The 13,919-nt window shown below is 51.0% G+C and overlaps 1 protein-coding gene across 4 annotated transcripts in view; it reads left to right on the top strand.

Annotated features, from left to right (window-relative positions):
• myo1eb (myosin IEb) overlaps positions 1-13,919 on the top strand; it is a 127,083-nt gene that overhangs the window by 47,967 nt on the left and 65,197 nt on the right. For all 4 annotated transcript variants that reach the window (XM_073061370.1, XM_073061371.1, XM_073061373.1 and 1 more), the window contains 7 exons: positions 612-701; positions 4,661-4,792; positions 6,123-6,257; positions 7,531-7,663; positions 9,048-9,244; positions 11,562-11,642; positions 12,034-12,120. In XM_073061370.1, the coding sequence (XP_072917471.1) occupies positions 612-701; positions 4,661-4,792; positions 6,123-6,257; positions 7,531-7,663; positions 9,048-9,244; positions 11,562-11,642; positions 12,034-12,120 (855 nt within the window). The remainder of the gene's footprint in view (positions 1-611; positions 702-4,660; positions 4,793-6,122; positions 6,258-7,530; positions 7,664-9,047; positions 9,245-11,561; positions 11,643-12,033; positions 12,121-13,919) is intronic.

Raw genomic sequence — 13,919 nt, 5'->3', positions numbered from 1 at the left:
GGCAGTGAGAAGTGTAGGCAGTGTCCACGGAGGGGAGGGGAGGCTGGTTCCGGTGATCGCGGTTCCTCTCACGACTCCAGCTTGTTCATTGTCATTCACTGGTGTAAAGAGAGCAAGTCCTGGTCTGATGCAGCACGAGCCTAACAAATACTAAAACCATTCTCATAAAACGCAACGTACAAGTATTGCAGCCTGATATACCGTGAGATCAGCTGATCTATTCACTTACTGGAACACAGCGGGAAATACCAGCCAGCAACCCCTGATTTAACCCTAGCCCAATTGGACTGTGGGAGCAAACCGGAGCCCCCGGAGAAAGCCCACGCATTCTGCGAGGAGAACGTACAGAGGCCGCCCCGAACTGTAATAGCATTTCACTACCGTGCTGCCTTAGGATTTCGCAGATCCCCCACCCTCTACTTTGGCTCATTGTACGTGCAGGAATCTCTGAACATACAGTGACTCTGACAGGGAATGGTAAAGTGACTTGGCCAAGGGTAGCAGTGGGGCATTTGAAAACACAGGACACTGACTGTTTGGCGTTTCTTCACGCGACTGATCTCTCTGCGCGGGTGGGACTGACCCGTTTCCTGTTTGCTTGTCTCCTACAGCAAGTGAAGGATATCATCCTGAAGTCCAACCCTTTACTGGAGGCCTTTGGGAACGCAAAGACTGTGCGGAACAATAACTCCAGCCGGTTTGTACGTACCCTTATTTCCTTTCAAGGTCTTTGGAACAAATATTATTAAAAGCTCTTCCTGGTCCCTGTGAGGGGGGTCAGAAGAGACGAAATGCGAATTTACTGACCACAAAATATTGGAGTGGATTTGGGCCATTCAGCTCATCGACTCAGTCCTATCATTCAATCATGCCTGATAACTTTAACCCATTCTCACCTGTAACCTTTAAGCAAGAAACTATCAACCTCTGCTTTAATACACCCAGGGGCTTGGCCTCCAGAGCCATCTGTGACAATTCAGCACCCACCGACTGAAGAAATTCCTCCTCAGATTGCTAAAGAGATCAGCCTTATTTGTCATGTGTGCATCACAACACACAGTCAACAACCAACGCAGTCTGAGGATGTGCCCGTAAGTGTCACCACGCTTCCAGCACCAACGGAGCACGCCCACAATTCACTACCCCTGACCGGAGCACCCGGAGGGAGAACGTACAAACATTGAACCCTGATTGTAAGTGCTATAAAGCATCAAGCGATCTACAGTGCTACCATGACACCCCTTCTAAAGGGATATTCCGTGGTCCTCGGCTCACGTACCGATGGAAACATCGTCTCCATGTCCACTCCATCCAAGCATTCTGTGAAGCAAGGAGATACAAATGTACTTGCTCCTGATTAATCACTGGACATTTACAAAGCACAAAAACAATAGAATTACAAACATTGCTCTCCAAATGCTCAATTCCCTCTGAAATCTGCACATCTCATATCCAGAATAAAGTTGCCCAAATTTCTACTCAAATTTCATACCGCCAGTATGAAAAATGAGTCATTCTTAAAACCAATTATATGGGGAAACAAGTAAGAAAGTAACAGATTAGACCACAAAGCACACAACACAAATCACAAAGCTATATTCCTCTTCTTTAAAACTTCCTATGGAACTGCAAAAAACAGTCAATTTCTCAGAGAGAGACAGCACTTATCAGAGAACAACTGATAAGGTAAAGCCAACTGGGCAGGACCCAGCACATCCAGAGTCTCTTAAAGCCAAAGTCCGCGCGCACACACACACAAACACGCTCGCGGCCACGCCTCACAAGAGGGATGCAGGTCGTATGACCCCCCTCCCTTCAACAATGAGCCACTAACCAGCCCCAGGTGAACGTTAGCCAATACCCTTTGAATGGAGTGTGAGGAATCTGGCAGAGGACAAAAGGAACCCTTATCGGCTGAGGATGTGAAGAATGACCTTTTCCCCAGTCTCCCTTTCATGTTCCTCCTGACAGCATTTCCACCTTGCACTGAGGATGGGTGTTGGAACCCCATTTACCTGCTCCTCCAGAACCCCAGCTTTAAGCAGCGATAAAAACATTTACTTACAGGATAATCCTGCCCCCCCCACTCCCCATCTACTTATCTAACTTTCGTACTTGGCTACACATGCCCTCTTATACATACTCTATCCTTCTAATAATTGAATGACCAACAGCTGGTGCTATTAAAGAGTTTTATTGGGAAAACCGCCTCCGTAACCATGTGTTCCCCCCCCCCCCCCATTCCAGAAGTTGATTCAATGTTCTCCGGCGGGATACCACTAAGGGGGTATATTTCTGTTCTCCATTACACTTGGGGTTTTTAATTCCATTCAGTAAGAGTGAGATACCTCAGTTTAACTGCTGCCATTACCTGAATCCATAGTGATACATTATGTTCAGGGAAACAAACAGTGTCCTCAGGGCATTATTGATCACGTATTGGGACGATCGGCTTCCTAAAGCACCCATCTCTCTATTAGATAGGCTCACACCGGTACCTCCCTCATCCCCTATCCTCAGTAACCACGTGGCCAAAAATCCCCAGCCTTTGGTCTGTACCTGTCCCCTAAACTCATAAATTCATTAGTGGAGAATTCTCTGAGTTCTGCTATCTTGAAGGTATCCATTATACGATCCCCACACACTCCTGCGCTTTCTCCCCCTGCGGGTCAGTGCCCCCCCGCCCCCCACGGTGGCTGTGGGAATGCGTAATTACTGGCCCGGCCCGTACTGTTTCAGACACACAGAGAGAAGGTGGTCATCTCAAGAATTAAACTGAGGGGTCCACTCTTCTCTCTCTCTCTCTCCCTCCCTCATATTTATCATCCAGCCAGACACCTCCATCTCCCAGCTCCACAGTCGGATCATCGCCCCATCTCAACATGGCTGGAACCTTAACGGGATCAGGTTCCCGATTGGTCCTTCAAGCTGCCTCTAAACTCTTTATTTTCATTAGCCGACAGGCTATCTGTATATTCATATCTTCTAACTTCGCAGCCCTACTCTGAGCCATCAATAATGATTCACTCAGCGCTGACTGGGACCCTCCAATTCATTCTTACGACTCTCAATCGTTTTACACTGGTGTCTTACAATTGCCACAAAAAGCCAGAAAGCAGAATCTACTATTCTGGGGAAACCCAACGATTTAAATATAGAAACAATGTGGTGTCCCATGTCAACCCTGGCAAAATCTAACCGGTCTGACCAATCTACCAGCATCCCGTAACCCATCAGTAAACTAGCAAGATTTCCAAAGCCCACACTATTCTCGGAGGCTCTGTGTTTCTCATACTGAGGACCCTCTCCTTTAAATAACCGCTGAAAGAAATGCACTTCTACCCAAGTAGCCACACCCTGCTCACAGCGGCAAATGTAATGCTGAATCAGGTTTGCAGGTCCGGCAAGTGAGACGGGAAATGCACTGACTTCACATGGATATATTAATCACTTATTTACAAACTGGTAACATTACGACCAAACGTTCATGCTCCCCATGTTACAGACAATACAAACCTGAATATCCAACAGACATACTTACAAGTACATGCAGGACATATCTTCCCAATCATCTAGTGCATTATTGCCTAAAGCAAAGGAAGAGGAGAGCACGCCCCTTCCACGTGCTAATTTATGTACTCAGGATAACTGAAACTGGACGCTATCTGATGGGAAAAGCAGCTGCAGTCTCGAAATCAGCCAGTCACAACGGAAGCGACTTCTGGCAATCAGGTTGCATCCCCTTGAACCTACCCCCTCTCACCTTCAATGCAAGCCCTCTGGCATTAGACAATTCAACCCTGGGAAACAGAAACTCTGTGTCCGGTTGGATACTCTCTGTCTCTGTTAGCCAATTGGAATTTATTTAGTTAGAAGCTGTTTGATTGAGGGCCCCTCCATTGGCCAGGGTCGACCGTGGATGTTGCATCCATTTATGTTGTCGGTCAGCACCATAAGGCGATACGCAAACTAGTCCACAAGCTGGTTGGGCGGCCAGTCCAGCCTGGGACAATCTAACAGCCTCTCTCCATTGTATATGTCCAGCCACACCAAGGGTGTTCATGATGCTTTTGCTGGGCATGCCAACCTGGACTATCTAACATCGATTCTCCCACCTGTTTTTATTGTCATCACAAGACCCCGTTGGACATAGGTGACTTAAAATACTGCAAGTCCGGTTCACTAGTCATTGGAGAGACCGATGATGTGGGAGCTGCATTGCCTTGATAAGCCCCGCATGCTTTGAAGTTGTCTGTTGTGGTTGTTGGCGAAGGAGACCCTGGAGCCAGCGGTGTGCCACTAAATTTCATACTGGGTTGGGGACTGGCCATTCCTATTGATGCTGCCCCCCCCCCCAGTCTTCACTTGGTGCTGCCCTCTAGTGTTTGCTTAGTGCTGCCCTCTAGTGTTCACTCAATGGAAGAACAACCTGGACCAGGACAACTTGGGCTATATTATTTATTTTCTCTTTGTGATTGTATACGTTTTCTGAAATTGTAGCCATATGTGCTATTTCTGCTATGCGCAGTGTGCTGCGTGCTATTGGTAATGTGTTTTGCATCTTGGCCCCAGAGGAACACTGTCTCCATTGGCTATATTCATGTATGGTTGAATGATACTTAAACTTGTAACTTGAATTTGAACTTGAAACTTGTTTCAGGGCAAATACTTTGAGATCCAGTTCAGCCGGGGTGGGGAACCGGACGGGGGCAAGATCTCCAACTTCCTCTTGGAGAAATCCCGGGTAGTGTCGCAGAATCCTGGGGAACGCAACTTCCACATCTACTACCAGGTGAGGAAACAGCCTCCTGCCCCCTGCCCCCTACCCCTCATGGGATGGTGGAATTGCTTGAAAATTGTCAATCTGGAAAAGTGTAAAGTGATACACTCTGAAAGGGTTAATGTCCGGATTCTTAGCAGTGTGGAGGAACAGAGGGATCTTGGGGTCCACGTCTATAAAAGTTGCTGCTCAGGTTGATAGGGTGGTTAAGAAGGTGTGTGGTGTGTTGGCCTTCATTATCAAGTTCAAGAGCCACAAGGTAATGCTGCAGCTCTTTCAAACTCTCGTTAGACCAGAGGATTGTGTTCACTTATAGGAAGGATGTGGAAGCTTTAGAGGGGCTGCTGTCTGAATTGGAGAGCATCGTCATTATGAGAATAGGTTGTGCTTTTCGTTTTGGAGTGAAGGAAGATGAGAGGTGCATAAGGTAATAGACACAGATCGAAAGGACAGCCAGAGATTTCCCCAGGGTGGAAATGCCTAATACAAGGGGCATAATTTTAAGCTGACTGGTGGAAAGTATAGGCGGGATTTCAGAGGTCAACATTTACACAAAGAGTGATGGGTGCTTGGAACATCCTGCCAGGAGTGGTGGTAGAAGCTGATACATTAGGAACATTTAAGAGACTCTTGGATAGGAAGATGGATGAAAGACCAATGGAGGTCTACGTGGGAGCAAAGAGTTAGACTGATTGTAGAGTAGGTTAAAAGATCAGCACAAAGGCCACTGTTTGATTATGTAGCGGAGAGTCGTAGGCAGAGGGGATAATTGAAGGTAGATTAGGTGGGAAAGTTGGAAGTTGAAGTTGGGAGGAAGATGTTTGAACCCAAGCAATTTGTTGTTGGACCATGGATTCAAGAAGTGATGGTGGGAGTGAGGGAGCTCGAGACAAAGGAAGAGGCAAGACTCAGTGAGGTCTGGGAGAGGGCAGGAGGATTTCCAATGAGTTTACAGGGAAGGGATATGGACAGTGGAATTACTGGTACAGATGGACAGTGGGGGAGGAGAGAGGGAGTTGTTTCTGCCATTCAACTAACTCCTTGTGTCCCTCTTTGCCCTCAATCTTCCTAATCCTCTCACTACATCTGTACTCCCTACACCCATTCCCCTTCTTACAATTTCCATCCCCCATCTTTCCCCCTCCCTCCCCTTCCCCTCCCCCTCCTCCTTCCCCCTCCTCCTTCCCCCTCCTCCTTCCCCCTCCTCCTTCCCCCTCCTCCTTCCCCTCCTCCTTCCCCTCCCCCTCCCTTCTCCTCCTGCCCCTCACCTTCCCTCATGCCCTTCCGCTTCCTCCCCTCTTTCCCCACCGTTCATATCCCTCACTCCCTTTCCCCACCTCAGCTGCTGGAGGGGGCAGATGCGGAGGAGAGGACAAACCTGGGTGTGACGACACCTGAATATTACTACTACCTCAACCAGTCGGCCACCTACAACATCGACGATGTCAGCGACAGGCAGGAGTTTGCCGAGACATTGGTGAGTTCTCTCTCTCCGGGACGTCCGGGGTGACTGCGGGGCCCCCGTGAGCTGCAGCACTCTGTCACTCGCTCTCCTACTTTTCCCTCCTATCTCTTCCCCCAACTCTCCACTCCCATTTCTCCATCCTCCCCTACCCACTTCTCTGCCCCCTACCTTCCTCCAAGTCCCCCTCTCCTTCCATCCATTCCCCCTTCTCTCCCCTTCCCCCTCCTCTCTCCTTCCCCTTGTCTCTCTCTCTCTCTTCCTACTTCTTTATTCTCCCTTTTACCACCACCACTGTCTCCTTCCCTCTCCCTCTTTTCACCCTCTTCCTCTCCCTCCCCTACCCCTTTCCTCTCCCCTCCCTCTCTGCACACTCTCCCCTCTCTCCCCACCCCTCCCCCTCTCCTCCCCTCTCCTCCCCCTCCTCCCCCTCTCCTCCACACTCTCCTCCCCCTCTCCTCCCCCTCTCCTCCCCCTCTCCTCCCCCTCTCCTCCCCCTCTCCTCCCCCTCTCCTCCCCCTCTCCTCCCCTCTCCTCCCCTCTCCTCCCCCTCTCCTCCCCCTCTCCTCCCCCTCTCCTCCCCCTCTCCTCCCCACTCTCCTCCCCACTCTCCTCCCCCTCTCCTCCCCTATCCTCCCCGCTATCCTCCCCCCTCTCCTCCCCCATCCTCCCCTCTCCTCCCCCTCCTCCCCACTCTCCTCCCCACTCTCCTCCCCCTCTCCTCCCCACTCTCCTCCCCCTCCTCCCCCCTCTCCTCCCCCTCTCCTCCCCCTCTCCTCCCCCTCTCCTCCCCCTCTCCTCCCCCTCTCTCCCCACCCCTCTCTCATCCCCCTCTCCTCCCCACTCTCCTCCCCCTCTCCTCCCCCTCTCCTCCCCCCTCTCCTCCCCCTCTCCTCCCCCTCTCCTCCCCCTCTCCTCCCCCTCTCCTCCCCCCTCTCCTCCCCCCTCTCCTCCCCCCTCTCCTTCCCTCTCTCTCTCCCCCCTCTCCTTCCCTCTCTCTCTCCTCTCTCTCTCCTCTCTCTCCATCTCTCTCTTCCCCCCCTCTTTCTCTCCCTGTGAAATAATTTTACTATCTCGAAGCCCCCCTCTTTGACATCCTGTGCCCTTGTCTGTGTCACCACTTCATGCTTCAGGGCTGGACTCTTTCACCCCCCTCGGGGCGAGTGCTGCCTTTATTGTTGGAGGCTGTCCGGGTCAGTTGGTTTTCGGTGGAGTTGGGGGACACTGGGGGAGGGTGAGGTGAAGAAGGATGGCTGTGTTCAGCGTCACCCACTTCCTTCCCCTCCAGAACGCCATGATGGTGATTGGGCTCTCCCCGAGCGAGCGTACCAGCGTTCTTCAGATCGTGGCCGGGATCCTTCACCTCGGCAACATCGCCTTCCAGGAGGAGGGCAACTACGCTGTGGTGGAGAGCGAGGACTGTGAGTACCGGTCGCCGCGACAACCTGGGCAAACAGGGCCTGAAAAAGAGGCCTGGTTCCCGGGGAGAAGGGGCTGGTTGCCGAGGGCCAGGAGGGGAGCCCGGTCACCAGAGTCAAAGAGGGACCCAGTTGCCGGGCATGGGGTGCTGAGGAGGAAAGAGTTTCCAGGGTCCTGGTTGCCAGGGGCAAGGGAGGGGTCTGTTTGCTGAGGGAATGGCCTGTTGCCAGGGTGAGGGCTTGTAGAGGGGAAGGAGCCCACTCTGGGATTGGAGGTGATAGTTAATTGCTGTCAATCCTGCTTAGTTGAGGGGTAATAGGGTAGTGGATCAGTGCTAACTAGCAGGCAGGAAGCTGGTGGGCTGAGGATAGGGTTGGTCACTAGGGCGAGATGGAATGGGGACCATACAGCAGGATGATATGGGGTCCAGTTACTGGGGTGGGATCAGACTGGGATTGCAACTTCAGGGCCAGAGGGTGCAGGTCAGTGGAGCCGGAGGTGGCATTTCAGAGCAACGCGTACAAAATACTGGAGGGACTCAGCTGGCCAGGCAGCGTCTGCAGACAGACACACACAAGATGCTGGAGGAAGTCAGAAGGTCAGGCAGCGTCTATGGAAATGAATAAACAGTCGATGTTTCTGGCCGAGACCCTTCATCAGGACTGGAAAGGAAGGGGGAAGAGGCCAGGATTAGAGGGTGGGGAAAGCGGAAGAAGGGCAATTTAGAAGATGATAGGTGAAGCCAGTTGGGTGAGAGAGGGGGCAGGGGGTGAAATGAGAAGGTGGGAGGTGATAGGTGGGAAAGGCAAAGGGCTGGAGCAGAAGGAATCTGATGAGAGAGGAGAGTGGACCATGGGAGAAAGGGAAGGAGGAGGGACACCGGGGGAGGTGAGGGGCAGCTGAGGAGAAGAGGTAGGAGGCCTGAGTGGGGAGATGAAGAAGAGGGAAAAATACTAGAAGTTGGAGAAATCAATGTTCATGCCATCAGTTTGGAAGCTACATAGATGGACCATGAGCCGTTACTCCCTCAACCTGAGATTGGCCTCATTGTGCTGAAGAGGAGGCCACAGACCAACATGTCAGAACGGGAGTGATGATAGGAATTAAAATGGTTGCCCACTGGGATATTCTGGGGTTTTCAGACTGGGCAGGGGCGAGTTGGGCCATGAGGGGTCTGGAGGAAGTGGGCTGGGGGAGAGGGTGACGACCACTGGCTCAGTTACTCAACACAAGTAACTGTTAACGGCAATAACGTTCTGCCTGTCGGATTAGCAGTTCTGGGAGTGGGGTGCAGAGAGGAAGCCTCAGGAACGAGTCTGGTGGAGTTGAAAGCCCGTCTTTGGTGATTGCCTGTCCATCTCCCCCCCCCCCCCCCCCCCCCGCCAGTCCTCGCCTTCCCTGCCTACCTGTTGGGCATAGACCAGGCGAGGCTGAAGGAGAAGCTGATCAGCCGCACCATGGACAGTAAGTGGGGTGGCAAGTCGGAGACCATCGATGTAACCCTGAACGTGGAGCAGGCCAACTTCACTCGTGACGCCCTGTCCAAGGCGCTGTACGCCCGACTGTTCGACTACCTGGTGGATGTGAGTGTTGGCATCGGGGTTACAAACGTGGGTGTCTAGGGGTTGGGGGTAGGAGGACAGATGGGAGTTGGTTGGGACTTCGGAGGGCAGGGAATTGGTATTGCTATTAGAATTGATATATTATATACAAATGTACCAAAGATTATGAAAAAACGTTGTGTGCTATCCAGACAGAACATTCCACACAGAAGAACTCAACACAGAACAGTACAGGCCCTTCAGCCCACAATGTTGTGCTAACCTTTTAACCTACTCTAAGGTCAATCTAACCCTTCCTGCTCAGGCTACGTCCACACTAGACCGGATAAATCCGTAGCCGAAGCTTTTTCTCTTCGTTTTGACCCTCCATCCACACTGAAACGGCATTTTCCTCCCCCAAAAATGGAGATTTTCTAAAACGCCCTCCAGAGTGTGTAAATTTGAAAACGCTGCTTGGGCAAGAGTAGTGTGGACGGGATAACCGGAGATTTCTAGAAACGCTGTCATGACGTGCCAGAACAGATGGCGGCATTTCATTGTTCTCCTGAACGGAACCCCCCACACAACCTAACAATTTCAGAACAGACGGCAACAAGACTGAAGCCAGAAGAGTTAGAAATGTACTCACCAAACACTTTTACCCATAATTTACTGAATAAGTATAATCACTTTGCCCTGTTTTCTGTCCTTGCTTGTATGAAGGTGGTTTACCTATTTATGAAAGTACTTCTCTGACAATAGGTGTGTAACAGCCTAATGTACCATTGTATGGAAATACAAGATAACACTGATGCAGACATGTTTTATACATTTAACAAGGTGCTTTATTAATGCAAATGAGTTCATCAGTTTTTCAATGTTCGTCATGGGTCCAGTCATACTGTCCGTGAACTCCCTGTCGGTTGCCTCCATACGCTCGAGTATTTGGTTTTTTTATAGTTTTAAGTCCTCCTGCGCGAGAGCCAACAGCTGTCCGTCGTTTGGCAATTTCCTTTTAAGTTTTTCCAGTCTGTAACTGCATAAACGCGCACTTTCACTGCAAGATTCAACACCAAACGTGTCGCTTGTTTTCTGTAGATGTGTCCTGCACATGCCCAGTAGGAGGAGATTCGTCCAAATACCCGTTTTAATGTGGACGGAGGTATTTTCACAAACGCTTGGTGTGGACACCTATCGTTTTTACGCAAAACTGGCGTTTTCAAAATTATCCGGTCTAGTGTGGACGTAGCCTTACTTTACCCTCCACTGGCAATGCCTCAGAAAGGCAGTATCCATCACTGAGGAGCCTCACCGTCTGGGACATGCCCTCTCCTCATTCCTACCGCCAAGGAGGAGACACAGCCTGGAGGCACACACTCAGTGTTTCAGCAACAGCTCCTTCCCCTCCGCCATCAGATTTCTGAGTGGACAGTGAACCCCTGAACACCACCTCACTATTTCACTCTCCATTTGCACTACTTATTTAAGTTAAATTTACATGTATAAAAAATAAAAATTCACGATGTAGCTCAGTGATGATAAAGCTGATTTTGATTTTGATCCTCGTGCCTATCTACAAGTCTCCTAAATGTCCCTGATGTATCTACCACCACCCCTGGCAGGATGTCCCACACACTGACCACTCGCTATGTAAAAACCTACCTCTGACATCCCCATTCACTTCCCTCCAATCACCCTGAAATTATGCCCCCTGGTAGTAGCCATAATGGAGTTACGGAGAACACAGAGGCTGACAAATGAAGTGTAAAGGTCATGCTGAGGTAGACAAGGGAGAGCAAGAGTTCATCTCTGAGTAAATGAGAGGTCGTTCAAGGGTCTAATAACAGTGGGTAGAAGCTGTCCTTGATCCAGCTGGTCCATGCTGGGGCTGGTGGTACCTTCTGCCCAATGAGAGAATGTGCAGTCTGGGTTGTGTTGGCTGCTTTACTGAGGCAGTGAGCAGTGTTTAGAGGGGAGGCTGGTTCCTGTGACGTGCTGAGCTGTGTCCACAATTCTCTGCACTTTCTCACGGTCATAGGCAGCGCAGTTGGCATCTCGAGCCGTGATGTATCCAGACAGGGTGCGTTCTATGCTCTAATTTCAAGCCATGTAAAACTTGATGAGGATCACCGGGGGAATGCCGAATTTCCTCAGCCTCCTGAGTAAATAGAGGCATTGGTGTGATTCCTGGGCATCAACGTGGTGAGGCTGGGAGGGTGGGGGAATCGTTTAAGGAAGGTGTGGATTGGGGTTGAGAACTGTGTGGGGTGGGGTTGACCGTATTGAGTTTGGGAGAAGAGTGGGTGAAGTCTGTTTCCCGCCCACTGAGTCTCTGCTGGCCCTACCGCTTCCTCCCCAGGCCATCAACAAAGCCATTCAGAAGGACCACGAAGAGTTCAACATCGGAGTGCTCGATATCTACGGCTTCGAGATATTCCAGGTGGGAACGGTGAAGCTACCTGGGAGGAATCGTGGGTTCAACAGCGCAGACCACCGTGGTCTGTCTCACCCTCGCTCACCCGTAATCGCTCTGCTTCTCCCTCACACAGTTGTCCCCATGCTAAGGCTTCTCTCTCAGAAGTTCCCTAAACTCTTAACTCTCATTCTCCACACTCTGACCCTCAAAACCCTACCCCTCCAAACCTCCAGTCAGCAAACGCCCCAGCCCTCCAACACACTAACGTCCCCAACTCTCCAACCCAAATCTGCATTCCTCGAACTCTCACATAGTCACACTCGCACCCGCTTCACCCTGTTCTCGCGCGCTCGTGCCCCTGCACACCCTCGCACTGCGCCCTATCTAACTGCCACTTTTCCCTTTGCCCCTCCAGAGGAACGGCTTCGAGCAATTCTGCATCAACTTTGTCAACGAGAAGCTGCAGCAGATTTTCATCGAACTGACCCTCAAAGCCGAACAAGTCAGTCACTGCCCGCGGGAACGGTCAATACTTAGCCCACTGCCCTGGTCAGCCCCAAGATCATCTATAGGGACAGAGAGCACAGAAGGCCAACGCCACTCGGTCTCGTCGAGAGCTGAGTGCACTCACCCGCTATGTAGCCATGTGGTCTTGGGTCTGTCTGCCGTGCTTGGTCCTAGTGCCCACCCTGAGAGATCACTCATCTAAACCTCGGGGTCCTAGTGCCCACCATAGTTTAGTCTCGCTCTCCAACCAGAACTCTGAACTCTCAGTGCAGTCTCGGGGTCCTAATGCTCACGATGGTTCATCCTTTCTGCCCGGAGCTCTGGACTGTCATCCAGTGCAGTCTCGGGGTCCTAGTTCTCACCGTTGTCAAGTAATATTCTATCTCTGTCTCTATCTTCTCTCGTGGTGCAGAAACCACCCACCCCCAAAGGTCAGGGCTGACCGCCACTTCCCGGTGTGGTCACAGAGCCCGGTTTGATCCCGCTCTCCAGTGGTGCCAAGCTCCAGAATGGCTGTTTCCAATAGGCCCCAGTGCCTGCCGCACACACCTCGGGCGGCCATTGCTCTGCTTGTAAACTGTACAGACCCCTGCTCTGGGATAAGTTCCTCAACCCTCTTTCCTGTTTCCTACCAACCTTCCCCTTCAAGATTCAAGATGGTAAAGGAGAACAAAATAATTGTTACTCCAGATCCTATGCAACACAATAAAAACTCAATCAGATAGAAAACATAATGAATGAAAATACATAAGACAGTTGATATACACAGATTGTCCATAAAGTGGCACTAGGCTATACGTACGATGACTGACAGGAAATGATAAAGTGGTGGTGGAGTTAGTGGGTGGGGGTGTTGATCAGCCTTGCTGCTTGGGGAAAGTACCTGTTTTTGAGTCTGGTGGTCCTGGCGTGGATGTCACATGGTCTCCTCCCTGATGAGAGTGAGACAAACAGTCCATGAGCAGGGGAGTGGGATCCTTCTTGATATTACTGGCCCTTTTCCGGCACCTTTTTGGATATATGCCGTGATGGTGGGTAGGCTTCACAAGTGCTTACTGTGACTCACTATCTTTACACTGAACATCTAACCCGTTTTGCACTTTCAACAAGAAGCGCAGTATTTACCCCGTTGTGTATTCTCGATGGGAGGTGTAGTGTTTACCCCGTTGTGTGCTCTCGATGGGAGGTGTAGTGTTTACCCCGTTGTGTGCTCTCGATGGGAGGTGTAGTGTTTACCCTGTTGTGTGCTCTCGATTGGAGGTGTAGTGTTTACCCCGTTGTGTGCTCTCGATGGGAGGTGTAGTGTTTACCCCATTGTGTATTCTCGATGGGAGGTGTAGTGTTTACCCCGTTGTGTATTCTGGACGGGAGGTGTAGTGTTTACCCCGTTGTGTGCTCTCGCTGGGAGGTGTAGTGTTTACCCCGTTGTGTATTCTCGATGGGAGGTGTAGTGTTTACCCCGTTGTGTATTCTGGACGGGAGGTGTAGTGTTTACCCCGTTGTGTGCTCTCGACGGGAGGTGTAGTGTTTACCCCGTTGTGTGCTCTCGATTGGAGGTGTAGTGTTTACCCCGTTGTGTGCTCTCGACGGGAGGTGTAGTGTTTACCCCGTTGTGTATTCTCGATGGGAGGTGTAGTGTTTACCCCGTTGTGTATTCTGGACGGGAGGTGTAGTGTTTACCCCGTTGTGTATTCTCGACGGGAGGTGTAGTGTTTACCCCGTTGTGTGCTCTCGACGGGAGGTGTAGTGTTTACCCCGTTGTGTGCTCTCGACGGGAGGTGTAGTGTTTACCCC

Source organism: Hemitrygon akajei, chromosome 11, assembly GCF_048418815.1.
Source record: "Hemitrygon akajei chromosome 11, sHemAka1.3, whole genome shotgun sequence".
In the NCBI taxonomy this organism is placed as follows: Eukaryota; Metazoa; Chordata; class Chondrichthyes; order Myliobatiformes; family Dasyatidae; genus Hemitrygon; species Hemitrygon akajei.
Note: the sequence above shows the minus strand (reverse complement) of the source record. Positions and strands in the feature narration are given on the sequence as shown.